This window comes from Meleagris gallopavo, chromosome 26 (genome assembly GCF_905368555.1).
Source record: "Meleagris gallopavo chromosome 26, MGAL_WU_HG_1.1, whole genome shotgun sequence".
Lineage (NCBI taxonomy): Eukaryota > Metazoa > Chordata > Aves > Galliformes > Phasianidae > Meleagris > Meleagris gallopavo.
In genome coordinates, this window is record NC_139429.1 from 4,752,154 (window position 1) to 4,775,787 (window position 23,634).

Consider the following 23,634-nt stretch of genomic DNA (forward strand, 5'->3'; position numbering starts at 1 on the left):
AAAAAAAGTTAACTTCTTTCAAAGCTTTCCGAGAGCAGCATGTTGCAATTACGTGTAAATGAGTCTAGAAGAACGGTGGTTGTTCTCACGTACCGTATACAAACAGCATGTAATCCGCATGTGATTTCCCCACCGCGTTTGAAGCCTCACAGCGGTATGTACCATTATCTGTTTTGTTTAGGTTACTAATGAGAAGGTTTGAACCAGACACTACAACGTGTTGAGGCATCTCATCATCTACTCTTAACCACCTCATGTCCGTAGGCCTACAGAGGAGGGAGAAAAAGAAATAAGCACATTACTATTTTCCTATGGTAAAGATGGCATCTTCAATAGTTCATCCACAGACAGAAAGCCCAAAACCAAGAAAAACTGTAAAGAAATAACACATGCTTTTTTGCACTACTCAAGCCCAGATGCTGCCGGGCTTCCTCAATTTAAATTTATATTAACCCCACAGGAAACTGTATCCAGACCTTAAATTTTCTGAAGACACTAATGCAAGCAGGAAGAAAGTTCATTAGTGGTTAATCATTCGCTTAATCAGTACATCTGAAATCTTTGAGGCCTATGGACTACATGTGCATCCATAGGGTGCTGAGTGCAGATCTGGACATGTGACAGAACAAGTACATTTGCATCAAGTTTGAACCATTTCACAAAGAGACGTGATAGACTTATTTGCTTCAATTTTGGCTCTGCTGCTCAGTGATAGCATTTTAGCTGCTAGCAAACAGGAGCACCTTTCTTCTCTCCCCAGTTCTGCTTCTCCCATTGGCAGCCTGCTTCCTGCATCCTTTTACTTAATGAAACCAAAATGAGCATCACGTTTGGATAATTTAGGGAATGAAATTAGCATGTTTTGTTAGAGCTGGTAAAGCCAGTAAGGAAAACAAATGCTGCAGGGCTTGGGGAGTTGTTATTATTATTATTATTACTATGAAAATCTTTGAACAGCATAAGGACAGATCAGCTACTCCTCTGAGACAGCCCATACCAGCAAGAAAAATATAGAGAAGCTTTCAGAATGACTAAACACTGAGCTCTGAATAAGGGGAGGTTTAAACAATAACACATTCTTCAGATTGCCTATTTCCAAATGCAAAGTCTGCAGGCTGTATTTTGCTGGGAGCTAGTGCTGTTGAAGGTACCAAAAGAGCTCGAGCTTATGGCAGACTGCTGCAGCGAAGTCAAAGCTCCTCAACTCCCAGCATCCCAGCCACTCGACTGGAATGGCTGCAAAATTCAATAAAAGCCTTCAGTTCTCAGTTGCCTCATACAAAATTGACATCTGATTTCAGACAAAGGCTTGGCGAGCTCTTCCTTGCTTTGCTCCATCCCTGGAGGCACTCAAGGCCAGGGTGGATGGGGCTCTGGGCAGCCTGATTCAGTGGGTAGCAAGCCTGCCCATGGCTGGGACTTAGAACAAAAATGATCTTTAAGTTCCCCTCCAACCTAAGCCCTTCTATGCTTCTACAATTCCCACACATGGCAGGATGGGCACTTACTGCAGAGCACACCACTGATACTCCCATAACCGTGCAACAGCAGCTCTCATGAGAGCTGTAGCTGCAGTTCTACCTCAGCGTTAGGGGAAGGGTTTCTGATGCTCCTAGCTACTGTTTTCCAAGAGCTATTAGCAATTTTGGAGCCCCAAGGCCTCACATGCTGTATGTGCTACACAGCAGCCTGTTTCTCTAAGAACTGAATATCCTGAAAGTGACAGTTTCACCATCTTCCTACTTTTGTTATTGAGTTTTCTTGTGTTTTTTCCTTCTGACTGTCTAATCTTGGGCAATAACAAAAGAGAAATTTCTACTTTCTGGCTTTGTTTTTCCCTGAGCTTCCCCCCTAGCCTAATGTTCATGATGCAAAATATTGCAGAGAAATGCTTTTGTTTAACTGAAGAAACATCTCTGTTCATCCTAAACTGCTGCAAAGAGCTAAACACAGTATTTTTTTACTGTATATTTTCTTATGCTTTGAGAGACACGGGTGAAATGACTACATAAGTAAATTCCTAGCACATTACTAGCATCACCATAACATTAAGTGGCATAGCGCCTGGGAGAGGTGTCTGTCTTAGTTAATGTGTGTATGCCTTATTCATAGCCTGGAAAAAAAAAAAAAAGTAAGGAAGCCTATTCATCAAATTCCCAGATGATAGCAAATGGGAGGAACTGCTGTTACCCGTGAGAGGAGAAATGCAAAGGGGCTCTGACAGATTCTGAACGGGGAGTAGGGGATGTGCCAGCCTCTAATGTACAGGGAAGGAGGAATAAACAAAATCACCTAGGTGAGGTAGGAGACTACCGTGGAGGATGACAGTATCACAAGCCTTCTTGCTTCTGAGCTGCATAGACCCTTCCTGTCCCTGCCCACAGAAGCAGAACTGTCAAACTGGATGACTTCAAGTTAGACTACACCTGCAGTACTCTTCAGTTCTGGGCACGCTACCAAGGAGACGCTGACAGATTTCAGGGATGTTTGCAGAAATCTCATGGACATGATGAAAATAAAAAAGGATAGTAAATACTTGACAGCCATAAATCCAAGTGGAAGAGGAAGTCTTAAAAACAACAACCAAAAAAAGTCAACGAAATTGAAATTAGAACAACAATGGAAGTGTGGAAAAAAATGTACCCTCCCTCGTCAGGAATTTCCTGATGCATAAATCTCTTAAACAATATAAGAAAGCCTCAAGGGCATGGCAGAAGGAGAAAGGATAAAACTTGCATTTCATAGAAACAACACAGGTCACCAAAAATCGAGAATTATCATACAGTCAATACAAACAGAAAGACAGATTGCCTTACCTTACAGATCCATTCCACTTTTACAAGTGCTCAATTCTTTGGGCCATTCATACTTCTGCATACTTGCACCTTATTAGGATTCAACACACAGGCCACTGACCTTGCTTTTGCAGATTAATTGCAACCAATTGCCACCTACGCCATTCCCTGGGGAAGAGATGTACGGCTGCACAGTACCTGTGCTACTGCCTGTCCTTTCTGCACCAGAGGGCTTGCTCCTCTCCTGGGAGCTCTAACAGCAAGAATTCCTCAGTCTCCTTTTTTTTATATATATATATATATATACATAGGAATAAATGCAAATCAAAATAGATGTCTTAATTTAAATTAATTTAGATCTGTGGGAGAAGTTGTCCAGAGAGGCGGTGGTGCCCCGTCCCTGCAGACAGCCCAGGTCAGGCTGTTGGGGCTGTGAGCACTGCTGGAGCTGTGGGTGTCCCTGTGCACTGCAGGGAGCGGCACCAGGCGGCCTTTCAGCTCCCTTCCAGCCCAAACCATTCTGGTTTTATGACTGGGCAGCACGAACTCTGGTGCAGAAAGGATCTCTCCACTCTTCCATCCTATCGTATCGTCTTCGCAGCAGAGAATGGCGCATTCAGTTTCTGCAATAGCAAAGGAGGCTGAAAGCGCCCAGCACGTTTCTGGGGCACAGCTCCATTACGGCCTGGTCCATCCTTGGGCAGTTCCCAACTTACTGTGGTTTTCCAAAAGCTGCGCACGTCAGTTCGAGCGGCTCCCCTTCTCTCGTGAGGCCTTGCACTGGGTAATTCTGAGAAACCCGCACTTGAGGCTTATCTGCATGACAAAAACATCATTTCATAAATTTCCTTGTCAGACAGAATCCCATTTCTACGCACCCAACACCAAAAGACAGCCATCACCACCGCTCCTTTTGGCCCCCTCTAAGCCATTCATCTAATCAGCACGTGAGCTTGCTATTTGCTTCAAGACGGAGTGATTAGCGATGGGAAACGTGAGCAGATAGGAGATCTGCACTGACTTGAGCACCACTGTTCCCCAGGAAAGGCATTCTGCTGCACTAGAGTTTATCTCTGGACTCACTCAAGCTAAAAGGAACTCATTTGCCTTCATGCTAAGGTGAAACTGGTGATATCTGCGGTGCTCGGAATTGATATGTTTTATCGTGTATCATATATTACTGTATGACAACACCTTGTGTCCACGCATATTAATACGTCGGGGCTTTACAAGAGATGCTTGTTAGAAACACAAAAAGGCATCGCAGCCACCGCTGCTTTTGTTTGAACAACCCAAGATTTTCGTTAGTCGAAATGAAGCTCTTCTAAATCCTAAAATAAACACAGAGAATTAAAGCATTCATAGTGAGGCAGCCGGCTCAAACACGCTGTAGCAAAACCCTGCAGGAAAAATAAAACCCACAAAAACAGCCACAACACACTGGAGTCCGTGATTAAAAAATTCATTGCCTCCTATAACTGAAAAGCAGATTAAGAACGCAATCTGAGCTGTAGCTAAACTGCTATCAATGTTATCAATGCTACGGATGCCATTAGGCTGTGTGTATCTTTCAGGAATTTACTCAACTGTAAGAAATGAAGAAAAGCAAAAAAATAAATCAGTATGCATAAAGGTTGAAACAATTCAAATATTTCTCTTTCCTTTGAGAGTTCACTGCTACCAAAAATATCAGCTTGCTGCACTTTATTAATTGTGTTTAACTCATTAACGTGCTTCCTATGGAATAATAGAGATTAGGAAAAAAAAATGCATGTCAGGATTTGACCAATTTAAACTCTTCTAATTTTCAGTAATGGAATAAGCTACACCAGTAAATCCTCTCCTGAGACGATGTACCACAAACATTTTATGAACGAATCCCATTCCAGATGCTTTCTGTGGCCATGAAACCAAGCAGTATCTGCACAGGGGTTATGGTGTCATGGATGTGTGTTCCACGTGAGCTGCAAAGTCCCACCTCCAGTGGAAACACGACACTGAAGGATGCCTTAAACACAAGCTGACCCCCAAGGGGTGATGCTAAGGTAACTAAGGGCTAATGCCAGAACAAGCCTGGTTGGATGAGATGGTCTTAGTGGTCTTTCCCAACCATCATGATCCTATGAAAGAGGAGAAAAGCTTCTGAGCCCTGTTTACAGGGGAAAATGGAGGCCTTCTTGCATGGCCTCTTCTGCTGCTCCAATGAGACAAATTTCCCTATTTCTAATGAGATGCTTAACAGCTGTCAATTACTTATGGCAATCAAGAGGAATACACTGAAGGCTTGTTGTACAGAGAATGAACTGCAAACTAAGTAGGCTCTCCCAAAACTACAAGATCCGAGCCCTTCCATTCCAGCCTCTAGCCCCACAGTCTCCATTACTCAAACGAAAGAAGCAAAGTGAATCTATACCACTTGGATTTGCACACTGCAGGGATGGGGAGGAGAGAACTAGACTGGAGATGAGGCAGAAGGTTTGGCACTGAGGGCGGTGAGGCACTGGCACCGGTTGCCCAGAGAGGTGATGGATGCCTCATCTCTGCAGACAGCCCAGGTCAGGCTGTTGGGGCTGTGAGCACTGCTGGAGCTGTGGGTGTCCCTGTGCACTGCACGGAGTGGCACCTTTGAGCTCCCTTCCAACCCAAACCATCCTGTGATTCTATCTCACACACAATATAAATCCGGACTTCGTTAACACACAGTTGCACTTGTGAAGACAACAACATTCCCAATGGAGTTATCACAGTGAATGTCTTTTCTAAGCAGGACTCGTCAACAAGCAAGTAATTACAGAAGGCACTTATGGAAATGGGAAGTGCTTCAAAATGCTGAAAGGTGGCCGGTCACTCCAGAGAACTGACATTTTAATTAGGCATGTAGTATACAGGGAAAATTCCACCTGCTTTGACCAAGAATGTGGGGCAGACTGTGTGTCTTTTTTTTTTTTTTTTTTTTTAAGGACATAAATAATCTTTAATTTTGTTGCAGTTGAAGTCGGTACCTTTTCTCTTCAGATTATGGACTCTTAAGTAAAGCTGTGCAAAATGCCAGGTCCTGAGCTCAGATCCTACCTGGAACTGTGGCATTCAGCAACCAACACCAGTCTGATGTTTTTCAAGGTCTGTACCAATGGTTTGCCACCTATTAACCACTTCATTAAAAAGGCCACGTTCCAGTAGTGACACCTGTGGTAGAACAATGTGGGGCAATGACCATCTCAGATGGCAGTCCAGGGCATAAGCAACAGCAGAAGAACTTTTACTACCAAGTGCATTCCAACTGCCTGAAATCCTCAACTTGGAACTTCATAATATCACGTTGCCTGATTACTGCATAAAAATAAATGCTTGCATCTATGCTTCTGAGCCTCAATACACTCCAGTGGCACCCAATTAGATGAAACAACCTCAAGCTATTTCCTAGTATGCCTATTTCTAGTGGCTTAAAAAAAAAAAAAAGAAACCCTAGTAATTTAATAAGGCACCTTTATTAAGCTAAATTCATTCAAAACCTACGAGTGATATACAAGGTTAAATACCAGTAGTCTAAAGGTTACACTGTAGCAGCAACCAATTTGAAAAACTTATTACAAAACCATTCTGCATTTGATGAGATTTCTTTTACAACACACGCATTGTGTGCCTCAAAGACAACTGAAAAGCAGCCTTCAGAGAGGCGACAGCAAGCCCTGCTCCTTGCCTGGCCTGTCAATTATGGCATGCATGAGGCCAAACCTCTCAGCCTCCCACACTCCTGAAGGCAACCAGGAAAGGAAAAATAATACAATCATAGAATCATTAAGGATGGAAAAGACCTCTAAGGTCATCAAATCTACCCATCCACCAATACTGCCCATTAAATCATGTCCCTGTGTACTACATCTGCCCTTTCCTTGATTCCACCACCTCCCCGCACAGCCTGTGCCAGTGCTCAACTGCTGTTTGAGAGAAGAAGTTCTTCCTAATATGCAACCTGTACTCAGCACTCTTCCCCCATAGCTATTGTGCTATCAGTCCCTCAGGGTAGAGTTGGACTAAGGCTGCGTGCGCAGTATTGTCCATGGCTGTCAAGTTCCTCCACAATTGATCCAAACTTCCAGCAGGATTTCTATAAAGTCTACACATGAAGATGTGTGCAAGACTCCAGGACTGGACTCATTAGCACAGTAGAGAAAAACCATCACCTCAGCTCCAGCTCCTTGCCTCACGCACACAGGGAAGCGCTGGTTTCTCTACTGAAAGCTTCTGCTGCAGCATTCCAACCATTCCATTTCCCAAGATGTAGTTCCACTTCTGTGAGGAAGGGATACAGGCTGCACCCACTTTACAGAGTTTTAAAATGCTGAGATTCAGAAATTATCCAAACACTCAAGTCATTCTGCATATGCCTTGACTCTTCTTCTTATTAACTGTTAGGCAGTTTTGTGCCATCAGCAAAGATTATTAACAGTGATTTTTTTGATTATTATTTTTTTTTAAAGAACTTCTAAATGAGTCATGGGAGCACTGAAGAGCATCAGGCTAAGCACCCAGGCCAGTGCATTTACTCTAAAAATACCATCACTTGCTGATTACTCCCTAATGACTATTCTTTGAGATCTGCCAGTTAGTGATTTCTTAATCCATTTAAATGTGCGCTCCATCGATTATGCTTAGATCTCATTAATCAGTCAGGATATCATGTTATACAGAGTTCAGTGTCTTACAAAAACCTAAGCCCATTATTTCTACCCATTTACTTTCATCAGGCAGACCTATGATCTCAAAGACAGGCGAGCTCGTCGTCTCAGGAAGTGACACCGGACTGATTGGGACAGCTTGATCCCAGCACAGCCCAATGCTAGCTCTGCTGTGTGGCTCTGGGACATCAGGGCTGGCCACAGCCTTTGTGCCATCCCCTCAGGGCTCCTCTGGTCAGCAGGTACCTCCATTTCAAGAAACATGGAGATACAGCACTGAGAGACATGGTTAGTGGGTAAGATTGGTGGTAGGTGGAAGGTGAGCTGATCTTAGAGGTCCTTTCCAACCTCAATGACTCTTTGATTCTATTACCGCCTTCAGCGTAACGTACCAACTGGAGGAAGGCAGCCAAGTTTTGCTGAGAACATTTATCTCATTTGTAAGAGGACTAAACCCAACGGCAGCACGACAGGAGGCAGCACATCTCTCTGCAGGCAGGAAGTGCTGCATGGTCACAGCATGGGTTTCTCCAACTGCCAAGCCCGTGGTTGAATTCCCACACACTGCAGCCCACAAGGATGCTAATGCATATTAGATGTGACTCCTACATGGAAATATGACCTGAAATAAAAGGATGGTTTACTTGGGAAATGCAAGGAGGCAGGTGAATGATAGTTATGCTCTTGCCCTCATGTTCTCCCCCATGAAACACATTCAGAATACTCTTAACGAGGAAAACGTGCGCAGTAAATTTAAGTGTGTGGCTGCACCCAGTAATTCCACTGCTACAAGCTGCAAAACATAAACGACATCACACTTGAGGTGGATGTTCTTTGGGGCCGTGCCAGTCATCTCCGAGTTGAATCATCACACTCCAGCAGCTCCTGGTCCTCCAGCAATCTCAGAGTGATACGGCTCCTACGACGCAGCAATCTGTCCACTCTAAGCACAAAAAACTGCACTGGAACAGTCATTAATACCACAGTTAAAACATTCTGGAAAGCATTTCTTCAGCAGGAGAGATGTTTCTCTGAACTCAGCCGACTCCTAATGCTCATCAACCACCAAGAGTGACAAAGCAGCCAACCCTCCCTGGCCCACACCATCACCAAATTGCAGCTGAACACGTACATCATTAAGAAATGATGTGACAGTACATGGTCAGCTCCTCCGTGGCAGACAAGGATGGGTTTCGTACCACCAGACTGTTTGCCAACTGAGAAAATTACAAAATGGATTCTTTCAATGATTCAGCTGAAAATTCTCTTGCCTGCACTGTAAAATTAGGCAGCGAATCCAAGTTTTAAAATCCATTTGGTGATTACTGAATTAATTCTCCAAGTGTGCCTCTTTGCAGAAATGATGACAGATGGTGTTCTCAAGAGATGGATCCTGCAGGTCAAGCAGAGTTTTTGCCCACTTTAGGTAATTCTGGCTTCAAAATCACCCAGAATACACTCTAGTGCCCATCTGAAGAAAGATGGTTATTTTTCAGAGATCCTCAGCTCTGCTTTGTTCTGTGTCTCAAACCAACAAGCTGCACTGTCTATAGAAATAGCAGAATAAACCATTCTCAAAATCTGTCTCCTGGCAGTTTCTGTATCTCACAGCGCTCACACGCGAGGGGAAGTTCAGCAGGAATACATCTTTCAATATTAAAACAAGTCAGAGATGCTGACATCCATACACAGGTAGAGATGAACTGTCGCCTTAATCCCAACATCAAGCAGATTTGCTTATCAAGAATGAAGTTAGAGAGAGCACGGACCTGACAAACCAGGGCTTTCACCTCACTTTGGTAGGGGCAGAGTCACCTCTAGCATCAATGGCCAGGACTTGGCTCTTAGGGACTGCACCCCAACTGAATTCCATGCTCAGGAATACCCAGGGGAAGAGGAGGGTGTGTTGTACCTAACACATCCCTATTCTCAATATTTAGCTGCACGCTCCTGCTGAATACTTCCAAAGCACAACGTCCAGGCTGTGCTGCGTGCTTTTCATTCCCAACAACACTCCTCTGAGAAAACCTTATTAATGAGCTTGCAAACGAGCACCCAACTGGGAAATGTCACAAACAAGAGTGGCTAATGCCCCAGAAAATCAAATAACTGAACACTTGGCTGATTGTGGTGCTTTTCATATTTATAAAAAGGAGAGGAAAAAAAAAAAAAATAGAAAGCTTTAAATCAAAGTTTCTGAAGAGGTCAACACCTCACTGAACAAAACAACTCATTTATTCATTTTAAGAAACCTCCAGATGATAAATTACATTGATGTTAATCACTTCACTGCATACTATGCAATTAATATTTGCACTCGATAGAAATATAAGGATTACTGAAGATGTGACAGCATACATATATGGTTGATTTTTAACATAATTGGGTGCAAAGCATTCTCCCATCGTAACAGCAGAGGCCGTAACAGATTCCTTTGGTGCGTATTTTAGATGTACACTTATAGCTACTAAAAAAAAAGCGGAATACACAATTCATTATAACTTCAGAAAGAGAGGAAGAGAAGAGAAGAGAAGAGAAGAGAAGAGAAGAGAAGAGAAGAGAAGAGAAGAGAAGAGAAGAGAAGAGAAGAGAAGAGAAGAGAAGAGAAGAGAAGAGAAGAGAAGAGAAGAGAAGAGAAGAGAAGAGAAGAGAAGAGAAGAGAAGAGAAGAGAAGAGAAGAGGAGTCAAATCAGGACTTCCACACTTTCACTTCCAGTATCACATAATGACTTTTCTTTGAAAAGTACCACAAAAGCTGAACCTAAATGTTTCAGAGTATCTGGTTCCATTTAATTCCTTAATGATATTTTAATGCATTTTGGTGCTTCATTTCCTTTCTAAAATTATGCTCAACACCCTGGTCTTCCACCCCTCATTGAATGATCTGAATCAAAAAAGGAAAGCAACTTGAGCCCAACTCAACATACATTTCCAAGCCAGCACCACACAACATATTGCAGCCATCCACTGCACAGGGCTGTGTGCTCACTGGCTATTAATCAAGCATGAAAGTGTTGTTGTTACTGTGAGTACACGGCGCTATCTGTCAAACTCTGTTTGCTTTTAAAAAGCATTACCAGGAGATTTTCATAAATATTACAGAATGCTTGTTTGCAGAGATTTCTTTTTAATAACACACTCTGCGTTCATAGGGAAGCATTTATCTCAAAGCTTCACAAAGGGCCAGGCTGTGCCACATTACATATGCAATAAATAGCTTACTCCCTGAGTAGGACAAGTTAATACTCAGCATGAATACATCTTAGTCATCACTCTGCTGACTACAGCAAAACATCCCTCCCCACACCCCACTACATGCACTGCCCGGATTCGGGTGAAGCTGCTATTCATTTTTTTCAACTTTAGCTTATGGTACAGTAATGAATTACCAGAATGTACTATGGACCCTTATCAGATCATGCAACAGTTCAATTATTTTGCCAGAGGAGGAGCAAAACAGCCATTCCCATCTCTCAGGTTACAAAGAAAACAACTGTGCCCATCCTTAAAGGTTCTACATGCTCAGCACCGGAGGAGACACTTAGAAATAACCAAGCAGAGAAGAGGACAACAAGAAGACAAATCACCGTGGATAGAGAACAACTGCCTTGTTAAATGATGGCTACGGTGACACCAGGTTTAGTGCTGCACATGCACAGGGTGCTCCGAGGTGCAACGTTATCACAAACCCCACACATTAACTCTGCAGAGTCTGAAATCAACGTGCCTGTCTCCCTTCGTGGGCACTACCTGCTTCTCTGTGGCTCAGGACAACTGGAGCAACTGCAGCCCGGTGCCAAGGCCAAGGGCCAGCCTGAAATACGCTCCTGAAGTTGGCAATTTCCTTTGAACTACAATGCAGGCGAAAATGTTGAAATGAATTGCTTTTAGAACACAGTGAAGGAGGTCACTTCACAGACTTCCATTTTTGCACCTGTTCTGGATTTTTTTTCCCCCTTTCTTCGCCAAGAAGAGCATTTCAATTAAACAGATGCTTATTTCAGGCAACGCCTCCAAATGCACCAAAACAAGAACGAACATCCCCGATTTTCAGTGACACCTCAAGGTCCCTGAACCATATTTGGCATGCTTCTCCTTAAGAAAACTACTTGAGAAAGAGAAAATGTAATGTTTTGGATGTAGAATAAAAACACTGGTGGGAGAAAGGACTGCAACCTTCCCACTGGGCTGCAAAGGAGCCGGACCCGCACCCAGCTCCCATCTCTGCTCTACTTCCTCCATCTGGGAGCATCACAAAGGCACTGCTTCCACAAGGAGCACATGAGGAACAGCAGAAATAACCTCCTCTTGCAAAATGGCTGAGCTGTGTGGGAGTGTGACCTCTGAAAATACCTTTTTTTTTTTCTCTCATTTCAACATTATACAACCAGCACCGAGTTCACTGCCTGTTCCCTTTTGCAGGATGCGCTCTGAGGAGTTTCCATGAGGACAAACACCCCCCACCACAAAACGTGTTATTTCTGTTGCTTTCAGTGGTTTGGTTTTGTTTTTAAACTTTTGAATCATCTCTTCAAGAAAAATCTCTCCGTGCTTTGAAATTGAGTCAGACAACAATACCTCGTTATCCAAGAAGGCTCCATCCATCATCCTCCTATCCTTCCCCAACGTGCTCAGGTTGGAAACATTAAGTGCAGAGAAATACAACATCTGCTGAGAAAATACTTTACTACGTTCTGCTGGTGTGCCAAAAAGGGGGATCCGTTGTGCCCTTGGTATGGACAGGCAAGACTTAGAGGAGAGAAAGGAACAGCAGACACTCAACCAACGCCACGCAGCTGACTGATCTGGAGTTATGCCTCTGTGGCTGCAAGAGAAGCAGCAAAAACCAAATGCATTGGCCCGATGGGTGACTGCTAATCACTGCTTCTTAGGAGGTATGGCATTTCGTGTGCCTGAAAAGTAAAAATGGTCAGTAGAAGTGCCTCAACAGTCATCGGAAGGGATCCGGTGCGCTGATTGCAAGTCCTATATCTAAAAAGCAATTGAGAAAGTATCAATTAGGCCTGATTGTCAAAGTTCCCCAAGAGGCTGAGTTCGTGCCAACAGAAGCACTGATTGAGATGCTGGTCGGTGAAGACAAGATTTTCCTCCTGCTCACTGTCTCCCTCAGAACTGAGCTGCAGTCATCAGATTAAAGCAAGAAAAGCTGAGAGGTAAAGGTGTGCTCTCTGAACTCCTTTTCTACCCTAGGTTCAGGTCCAGCAGGAAGAACCAATTGCTCATGCCTGGATGTCCTCCAGCACATGAAGTCCCGGAGCCACTAATTGCTGGGAGCTGCAAGGTTATGACGTTATGTGTTTTTTTCTTCTGGTTCTCTTCTCTCAAGCCATCTGCTCCTGCCCACTAAAAAACTAACTAGACTAACACGGGTCAATTCCCCGTAAATATACCCATAGCTTCTGTTAGCAAGCTCTGAGTTTAATTCCGACCAGAGCACTCAAAAGACCTTTTCATACCCACCCCCTCACCTCACAAGGAGGTGCTGTGTTAGTTCTACTCCAACAAGCACATGTTCAGCTCCAGGAACAACCATAGGGAACACTAAAATCAGTGATAAGGGTAAAATCTTTGCAGCAGAAGCCTCCAACACATTATCAGAAGATCACATGCGTCCCAAAGGACATCCAAGTAACTGTATTTTACATGTGCTTTGCCTTCAGTGTATGTGCAACCCTGTAAAGACTGCAAATGAAAGCACTCCAAATGGGATTCACTTGATAGAGAGGAAAAACAGAACAGATTTTGCTGCTTTTTTTTCCTCCCCACAAACACTGGTCCTCTCCCATCCATCAAAGCATCAGGGATTTCAGTGGAATTTCTAAAAGGAAGCCTAAAGGAAATCTGATGCCCTTTCAAACAAGGGGAAGAAACTCTGGAAGATTTCAATATCAACATAATAGGGGAGATAGGATTTTTTTTTTTTTTCCCTGTTAAGTATTTGATCAAGCCTCACAAAGGTGCCGATGTATTATTAAAGCTAATGGAGCTCCACAAGAAATGTTAATGGACATTAAGTTTGCATAAATGAATTACACATTAGCGCAGTCACAAGAAATCTAGTATCTGCCAATTTAGGAAGTATCTGATCGTTTCTGTTTTCCTCATTACAGGAACATAACTTCACGCTAGTTTCAGAGATATGAGAATTGTAACCAAGACGTTCATAATGAAACTACATGACGAAGCAAATGAAACAAAATTAATACAACCTCCTCTTTCCCTTTCAGCGTAATGTTGCAGTCGATGTCAACCTGCAAAAATAAGCACTGGGAATCATCTGCGCAGCCCTGATTTTCTGAGGCACCAAAGCTGTGCGTGAGGACAGTCTCACTTGGGTTCTGGAGCTCTTTCTGAGCAGCAGCACATGCATAGAGCAGCTGGACGTCAGGCACGTCTGCATTTGGGACCCCAGGTATTTCCAGATAACTGCTCAGAGACCTTGTTAACGTCACATACAGTAGAACAGCTCCTAAACAAAGTGCAATGCATTATTAACACCCAACATGATGGGGACAGAAGAATGAAAGAGGCCAGGCCTTTGTCAGGGATGCTTCTAGAGATTCCATGCACTTCATCCTGCCCTAATTTAGAAAAACAGCTGCAGCTGTACGTTCACAATGCACAAAACCAGTGCTTCTTTTGCACAGTGGCAATTTTTTTTTTCTTTTTCTTTTTTTTTTTTTTTCCAGCAAACTCACAATGGTGGCCAGTTACTTTTATGTGGCATCAGAGAAAAGCATTTCAAAGAGATTTTTGCTAAAAAACATCCTCCAGCCCCCTGAGATTTAGTCTGTTCTGATGATCATAACGCTCAGCCAGGAACTTTTTATGGCGCAAATCTGAAGTAAACGAAAGGGCTGGGAAAAGTCAAAACTTAACCAATTAAATGGTAAACAACATTTCAGTTTCAGATTTGAAAACGGGCCGTAAGTTCCATCAACACCCTCCACGGCTTCACCTAAACATACAGCAAACAGTTCCTGAACTCTTCAGTGAGTAATTTTATATTTTTTCAGCCAGGGGGTGGAGATGCACTGGAACAGGTTGCCCAAGGAGGCTGTGGATGCCCCATCCCTGCAGGCATTCAAGGCCAGGCTGGATGTGGCTCTGGGCAGCCTGGGCTGCTGGTGGTGACCTGCACACAGCAGGGGGTTGGAACTGGATGAGCACTGTGCTCCTTTGCAACCCAGGCCATTCTATGATTCTATATGTTAAAACCATCAGAAGTTCTGCTACTCACACATGACTTCTAGGTAGCGTTGTGTCTGCAAGTCTTTGACAGCGGGGTGATCCACCAAGCAGATGACAGGGACCCCATCGTCCTCCCGTCCCACTTTCAGCAAAAGCTGGCTGGTCACTGTGTACATATCAGACCACTGCTCCACTTCTGACTTGCCTGGGAAAGAAATGGAAAAGAAGAGCAGAAAGCGATCACAAATGTATCTATGGGTACGTTCACATTCCTAATTGCTGTGCCCAGGTGACATGCTGCCTTCATACACTTGTTTCCTTTCTTTAGACACAAGGCTTTATGGCAGGGAGGTATGTGGGAATGGAGCAACACACCTCCCCGTGAAGTTGTTTCTGATTAAAATCTACCATACACTATCACAATGATTAACAATCCCTTTACACCATCCCCAAATCCCCAAACTCTTCAATCAATGGAGTTACAAATCCCCTCCCACTTTGGAATCAACAATTAGCTAGACAAGTGATTAAACAGATTAACTTAATTAAAAGTCATATTGATAGGCTGAAATATTTCAGCTGTACTCCAGAGAGAGTAACCATGAGAGTAACCGCAGGATTTACTACCTGAAAGGTGATGTGACAGACAACACAGAACCAAGAAAGAAGAGACAGGAGAGAGGATTTTGCCATGCCCTCTGAAATCACTTGCTGACAGTGTGCCTCCACTGTGCCTCTAAATACTCTTATCTGTGGCTTTTTATTTAAGAACTCAGATTCCATGGTCAAAACGTTAGGAGTAACTTGCAACAGAGGTCTTTCAAACACAAAAATATTTCAGGATAAATATATTTAAGTAAAACACGAGGAGAGCTGCAGAAAGTGACATCTCTTTATACCTAGAGGAAAGGCTTCAATCTATTCTCAACCCAGTATTTCAGTTTCCTGACTTCTGTTTAAAAAACATCCAAAGACTCCACAGGGTGAACTGGTATTTCAAGAAGCTACAACTCAGCCCAGCAGTTTTCAAAGCTAAAGCAGAGCTGGGATTCAATTGCCAACGCAAGAAAACTCAATCAAGAAGCTGGACAGGTCAAGCATGAAGGGTCAAAAACTATTGCACTGCTGCCTGCCAGAATAGGAAAGAAAACCAAGAAAGAGATCATTTGAAGATCTGTGTAACGTTTAGATGACAACAGGTGCTGGAAATCAGTGGGGCACCACTTCAAGCAGCAGCAGGTTTGCATTCCACCTTTATCAGCATACGCTCAGCATGTGTCATACTCAGATGCTTGTAGGTGTTGTACTTAAATAGAGGATTTTATCTTGCCCTTGTAGGGGGGTTGCATTTGAAGTAATGAGTCTGGACTTCTGTAGAGAGCCCTTCACTGTCTCAGCACAAAGGTGTTGTCAACCAAGCTCACATCTACATGCAGACTTAAAACTAACAGCATGACACATGCAATCAGTGTCAGCGACTCGACTGTGCCAATACCAGGGGCAACCAGGCTGAGGGGAGTAGGAGAAACACTTCTTATATGAATATGCAACTGAACACAGGAAAAATACTCCATAAACTTCATAAACATGAAGATGAACTGAAAGTCAAAGCACAGCTCAAAGCACAGACGATCTTACTCATACCTAAAACAGGGCAGAAAAATACAAACAGCCAGAGAAATAAATTCTCCGCACAGCTTTAGGGCTCCTCGAGGTCACCTGCAGTTACAGAAAGGCTCCGGATCCCTACACTTAAGTCTGGCAGGTAGGCAGAGGACAACAAGAAGTTCAGCCCTTCTGTGTTAAAGAATAATTTATGTCTGCCCACATACTCCTTTGTTCCTGAGCTGGCGTTTAAAACAGCTTGCTTTTTTCTTTCTTTTTTTAAGGAGGCAACAGAGAGCCAGCAGACAACGTTACATAAATCATTTCAGCACGTGAAAAGGAAAGAAAGAAAAAAAGTTGACTGGGAGGTTACACGTACCAGTCAGCTCCTTGTTTCCTTTGAACCATCTGATGGTGGTTGCTGGTCTGCTGGCCATGGCAGTGCAGTTCAGCTCAATCTCTTCTCCCTCAACAGCGATTTCTTTCTGGATATCAATGACCAAATTGCGTGGTGGGACTAAAACAAAAGATAAATAAAAGAAAAAACCAAAATCACAACACATACTCGATGAAAAGGCAAGTAAGACATTTTCTGATCGCTAGCGCAAGATAAGAAAGACTCCTGAAAAACCCATAAAGCCTACTGGAGCAAACTAGCCACGAGCACTTCCTTGATCTTTTAATCGATCAAATGCTTTGATAGATGGTTTTGCAGTAATCAGAGTAAGCGCCTTCACTCTCCACCTAATAATCAGAGTGGTTTCACAAATTATCACTTATCAAATCCTTAACTTTCAGTTCTGCCTCCTACCAAGGCACCGCTCTGCAGAAGAGTCTGAATCTTCCACGGCATTCAGTTGTGTACGTTGCTATTTAAAAATACAGTTTGACTTCATGCACATTTCTCGACTTGTGCTGACAGGGAGAGGAAACACCAAAGCTGACATTTGGGAGTGCATTACTTACCGCAGTTCTAACCTCGGAAGGCAATTTTTCTCTCCTGCTGTTCAGTTTCAAGTCTCAGCCTTAAGGAGTGGAAGCAGGCCAGCGACCATCAAGCTCATTGAAAATGCTCAAAAGGCAACGGGCACAGGAGCACATGGGACTGCAGTCACCAAACTAAACCCAAAACCACCCCAGGAAGAGGAGACAGTCAACTGGGCATCCAACACAGATGCACAGAGTGACCAACTCTTGCACCGCACGGCAGTCTCCTTAGGATGCTAATTGCCCATTCTCCCCACTTTCCTCTACAGATAAAGTGTCTTGCATGAAACATAAGGCAGTAATATTCAGAAACAGGCCAGAGCTTCAGCCTGCAGCCTAACACAGAGACGTGACAAACAAGCTTAACAGTGATGACACAGAAGCAAGGAGTCTCTCCCCATGGAAGCACCAGTAGCTGGAGAGTGAGAAAAAATGAACATCAAGAGTTCATGTGGCGTGGAGTTGCACTCACAGGGAAAAAAAAAAATGAGAACTTCCAAAGGAAACTCAACTTTGCTCTGATCAATATGATTAAGCAACTGTATAGTTCAAATGTGACTAACGCGTTTTTTTTTGGCTAATGAAGAACAAATATGTATAAATATCATCCAGATGATCAAATGGACTAATTAGTCACTTGTGGCTTTTCTGTAAGAAGAACAGAACAGACTACATATTGGAGATTTTCACATGTTCCAATTAAGCATGAATAAATCTACATATAGTCTCACTGAAGGCATTAAAGTCGTGGGGAAGAGGAGGGAAGAAGATTACTGAAGGAAAAGAAAGTGTGAAGCTCTCTTCTAACATTGACTACAAAGAAGGATGCCTCAAAACTTTGCTCTGCTCACCAAAGAGTACCATTAGAAGCAGATCAGCAAAATTACTCTTTGATAGGACTTAAAATATATAGGAGACTGAGTAATGACTAAGAGATCTTTGGTGGAGAATGAATCCCCAGGAGAACCGACGGTGTACTGACATGGATAACTACTCCCCAGCCCTGTCCCATTTTTTCTCCTAATCGGGGAGTCAATAATATGGAAGAAAAGACAGACATGTTATCCTTGGCTTTGCACATCCTGTCTCAAAGTACAAATGTTAGCTAAGATAAACACTCCCCTCCTCAGCCTTCTAATAATAAACATCTATCTTTATTGCCTGCCCTGTGAACTATGGCTTTGCCTGAGCATGTGATGAAGGCGAACAGGAAAGGCTCAGTGCTTTATGAATGCCAGGGAGAGGCAGGCACACACTGGTCATACTGAACATCTTTCTAAAAAAGAACTGAAGCAGAAGACCTACAAAAGAAAATAAATCAGACTTCTCCTTGGATTCTAAAGCCTAACGTGTGTTAAAAAGAGAACCACCAAAACCCAACTGCATTACATCTCCCACTTGGGAGACATGCAGTCCCAGCTTATAGATGAATCAAGTAAACAGTATTATTTCAAGTTAAGTAGGGAAATTAAATACAACACAGTATCTTTGTTTAGGTGTGATTACCGAGAAAAGCTGGAATAGAGCTCCTCATCCACATGGAAACTGAAAACTGCATTAGAAGTTAAAAGCTGTTGATAAACATAACAACTGTAGTAGAACCGCTTATAAACGTTATTTAAGCAACATATAAAAACGTAAGAACCAAATCTCATTAAATAAAAGGAGAAAGATTTAAACTAATCAGCAAGTGAGATCTCACATCATATCATCCTCTGTGATTCAGGTTCTCCTATTAATAGAATCTTAAAAGCCACAGCTAATCTGTAGAAGGAGCGCTAATAGCGTGAGCTGCTATTATTGGTAACCACAGCCTTACAGCTGCATATCCACCACAGCCCTGCAAAGCATCAAGAGAAGGCAAGAGCTCAGTGTGACCGGCTGTCAACGTATTTTGGCTGGTGGGAACGGGAGGGATGAGACAGAATTAACTTCAACTCTTCAAACGGCAGTTCCTAAAGCAATGAGCAACTTTAGGATGTGGAGTGAAAGACTTTCCATTAAGTGTGGAAAAAAATTGCTACAATTAATAGGAAACTATTGCTTCCCATTAGCTGACTTCACATTTCGCTGGATAAATCAACAGAGAAACATGCAAAACTTATCCATCTTCATATAGTAGGAGGCTCCTGAGCTATGCTGTTTGTAATAATTGCCCTTAAGGAATAACACGGATGGGCAAAGATGCTGTCTGTCTTCATTATAATATCATCCTTCACATCCTCGAGTTTGGGAAGAAAATATTTAGTGTACGATCAGATTAGTCTGACCAGTGAAAGCACAAAATTCATCAGCAATTAGAGAGGTTCACCACGAGCACCCGTCGGGTCCTTACCAAGCACTGTGATGGTGGTGTAAATTTCCTGCGGGGGATCTGTGTAGAGCTGGCAGAAGTACCGTCCTTCATCAGAAATAGAGACGTTTGTCAGCGACACTCGGAGCTCACTGTTGGAGAAATTCACCAGCTGAAACCTGCTGTCCTTCAGTGCTGTGGAGCAAAGGGATCGTCAGCAGTGACAGATGCAGAAGTCCCTCTTCCCAACACAAAGTCAAAAGTCTGCAGAGATCTGAGCAGCACCTAAACCAGCTCCTGCCTGTAGCTGGAATCCTGCTCTTGAGTTACAGCTGGGATCTATAGAATGCTTCTGTTCTCAAATCGTTACCAAGAATCCACAGAAGCAAATCAGCCAGGAACAGCATCAAGGCTTTCCACGTGGTGTTTAGCTTCAGAGGTGCCAATGGAGGGTAAAGCTAGGTGCTAGGGAAAACTTACTCTCCAAAAAAGTCATTGGGCACTGGGATGGGCTGCACAGGGAGGTGGGGGAGTTGTCACCATCCCTGGATGGATTCTAGAACCATGGGGATGTGGCACTGGGGAACAAGGTCAGTGGGCATGGTGGGATGGGAATCTGAGAGGTCTTCTCCAACCTCAATGATTCTATGACTCAGACAGCTTAATGATGCAGAGGTAAACTGCTTATTGTGAAAATCCACTCCTCTATGTATGCATTTCAGACTGCAGCGAGTAAACCAGGGACAGCATGAAAAACAAAAGAAGTAGGGAAAGGATAATTTAACATTTGTTTCCATGACCAATAGTGGCTATTTAGAAATTTGGAAACTGAATGTTTCAAATCTTACCAGGAAACACAGAGGTCACAAATGTTAGCACAAGTGAAACAAACCAGGCTCCACAGCCTGCCTGTACCTGTAGACAGGTCAAAGGTGTTTCAGAAGAGAACGTGCTCTGCCAGACGTTCCTATAACACCCAATGTCCCAGTGTCTCTGGTCCCCGTTGTGACACTACGAACCATTTCAAACATCTCATTCCAGCTATTATGAGGTGGTATGGTCACAACAGGAAACAAAGCCAGGTTTGCTCAGCAGTCCCCACGGCGATGGGAGATTTTTGCTTTGGCTATAATGAGGCAGAGATCGTCTTGAAAATTTCAGCTTTCCCACCAAACAGATTACCTCTGAGAACATTACACTGTTTCTGCTTTGCCCTGTTCAATTTGTTTGTGTCAGCTAAATATTTGGCACTCGATTGCAATTCACCCTGAATTACTACAATCAATTCCTATTGCAAAGAAGATGGTCTGACTTTTAAAGGGGTCCATCAAGGTTTCCATTAAGGAGAAAGATTATGATTGCCTGTCTGGTCTGCCCTCTAAAGAATTGACTAAACTTTAAGTGTCCGACATAAAATTAAAAGATCTCAGCATATCCTTTATCCTAACTGCGAGCAAAGTGCAGGAAAAGTTGTTACCAAATAATAAAAAAAAAATTGAACTTACGTCTGAAATCTCTGAAATAAATCGTCTGTCTGTTGGGATTGAGGAGCTGAATCACAGAGTCGTCGCTGTTTTTGACTCGACAGCTGATGGTGGCAACGTCCCCCTCCACTACCGTCACATCTTCTGTTACCAGGTTCTGGCCATCACCTTAGGAAGGAAAGGAAGAGGAAATATGAAAATCATAAACGACGTCTGAAAGTTTCATTTGGAATACTCAAACGAGCAACACCAGGAAATTTGAGGATGGAGTTCCTCCTCTTGACCATCCTGGAAACAACTGAATGAAAGAGGAGTAATTGGAAGAGTGGTCCATGATGGGAATAGTGGGAAAATGACTGCTGTACAGCTAATTGCTTGCCAAATGACCACCGTACGGCCTCAGTACAGAGCAAACAAGTCACTTCATTCCCTCTATTTTAAAAAATGACCAAAAACGATGAGCGGGGAAAAATCTCCCTGGACTTATCCACCTCTCCATGCCTTAATCCTCATACCAGCCCTGGGAGCAGATGTTCCATGCCACATGCATGCGAACAGCAGAAATTTTCTTCCTCCCTTAAAAAGATGAATATTGTTAAATTACCTTAAAAGAAAAATCTGCTTTAAGAAGTATCTGTCCTTTGACTTCAGCAGATATGCTTTTGTGAACTGGTTTTCGCTTACTACATCTCATCAGTGGGTGCTATTAACGTCCAGAGGTGGGAAAGAAGAACTCGATGCAATTATGCCGTGGGAGTCTTGTAATCATTTACAGGTCACCACCTCCAAACTCTTTTTCTAATGAATTGAATCATTACATCAGATGCACACGGAGAAATCTGGTTCCCGTTATAAAGAATGCAGAGGACCTTGATTTGGAAAAAAAAAAAGCATTTTGCATTTCATGTTTTCCACACCTTCCACGTCAGGTTACAGCAAAGCAGAGCACCGTTGGAGAGGGGAGGAGGAAGCAAAGCCCCTCCTGTGGGCAGCTCACAGCTTGTCTGCCTTCTGCATGGACATGGGCAGAACTGCAATGCAGCTTCACTTGTAGATGGCCCAAGGAAGGGGGAGAAACTTTGAGACTCGAAACACCCAGGGATGGTTGTTATGCTCTGGTTTGTCTTTTTTCTTGCCTTCTCTCCACCTTTTTTTAGTGAGCTGCTACTATACTGACCACGGTCAAACCTCTCGAGTCAGAAGATGAACACCCAGCCACACAAGTGTGCTACCAACAGTCCCACCATGGTTTTCTTCAACACTTCCAATCATGGCAGCACAAATGTTTGTCACATACAGCCTACCTAAGCAAAGCTAGGGGATGCAATAGCATCACACATTTAGGAACTCACAGCACTGTGATACAAGACTTTACACCCAGCCAAGTTGGTCTGACACTGATCACAGACAGCTGTGGGTAGGACACCAATGACCAGAAGCGATCCTCAGCCCCCACCTGCCCACAGCCAGGCTCCAGCAGAGGCTACGCTGCAATATTCCAGCAGCAGTGCAAGCCAAAATCAGGGCACCCTAATGGAGATGTGGTCTCCCTATTCACTTCACTGCAGGGGAGTCAGACTTGATGGCCTTCAGATGTCCCTTCTAACTCTAAGGATTCTATCATTCTGTGATTCCACTCTATGAAAACGTGAACCACCACTAACTGCTCCCAGAGAACGATTTTATCAAACCCATTCAAAACAAGGTTCTTGCACAAGGATCAGCTTGATATGTTCTCATAAATGCAATATTCGCTACAAATCATTAACAAAGCTATTAAGACTTGATTTCCATCTAAGCAATTACTGCAAGCATATTTTTTTACATTTACTTTAAAAGACTCAATCCTATTTTCAATTCATTAAACTGTTCCTTGCATTTACTGAGTTTTACATCAGCTTGGAAGCCTATTTGAATTAATAAAAATTACAGTAGAAGTAATTTAGAAATAAATTATTTGAAGTTTAAGCCACTGAAGCTTTTCATGCTGGAATGCTGCTACGTTAAGCCTGCTGACTGATTGCTTTGGAAGGCCAGCATCGAGGTCCAGGCTGGCGTCAGGATCTGTCTCAAGGAATATTTGCACTCCCGCAGGCTTTGGGGTTAATGAGAGGCACAGGGCACACGAGGACAACACCCCACAGTCTGACACAGCCATCAGCTCAACCGTAGTGGATGTCTGTGTATTTATTCTGAACCAGAGGGCATCCCATCCGGCTGTTGTTTGCACAGATTCCTTTGCTCTGCTGACCTAAATTTGTTTGCTTAACTAACAGCACCAGGCAGTACGAGTTAATGCTTTTGGTTATCTGCATTCACATCTGCTCCCAGTTACCAAGAACAGCTTCAATTACAAACTTCAAATTAAATAAACATGCAATGTGAAGCGAGAACTCTCTAGACCCATTTTCACTTAAACATTTCAGGAAGTTATTTGCTAATATTTACCAGCGCTATGCAAGCATTCCGGGGAGTATTACTTTCACCAAAATACAGACATTTAAAGCATCACCACGTCTTTTAATGGCATAAAGATTTGGGTGGAGAGAGGGAGAATCATAGAATGGCTCAGGTTGGAG

The 23,634-nt window shown here is 43.2% G+C and overlaps 1 protein-coding gene across 6 annotated transcripts in view; it reads right to left on the reverse strand.

Annotated features, from left to right (window-relative positions):
* Nucleotides 1-23,634, reverse strand: part of CADM1 (cell adhesion molecule 1) — a 158,015-nt gene that overhangs the window by 30,814 nt on the left and 103,567 nt on the right. For all 6 annotated transcript variants that reach the window (XM_085209095.1, XM_085209096.1, XM_085209097.1 and 3 more), the window contains exons 2-7: nt 21,077-21,223; nt 19,614-19,766; nt 16,671-16,808; nt 14,736-14,891; nt 3,512-3,611; nt 94-266 (exon numbers count right to left, since the gene is read on the reverse strand). In XM_085209095.1, the coding sequence (XP_085065221.1) occupies nt 94-266; nt 3,512-3,611; nt 14,736-14,891; nt 16,671-16,808; nt 19,614-19,766; nt 21,077-21,223 (867 nt within the window). The remainder of the gene's footprint in view (nt 1-93; nt 267-3,511; nt 3,612-14,735; nt 14,892-16,670; nt 16,809-19,613; nt 19,767-21,076; nt 21,224-23,634) is intronic.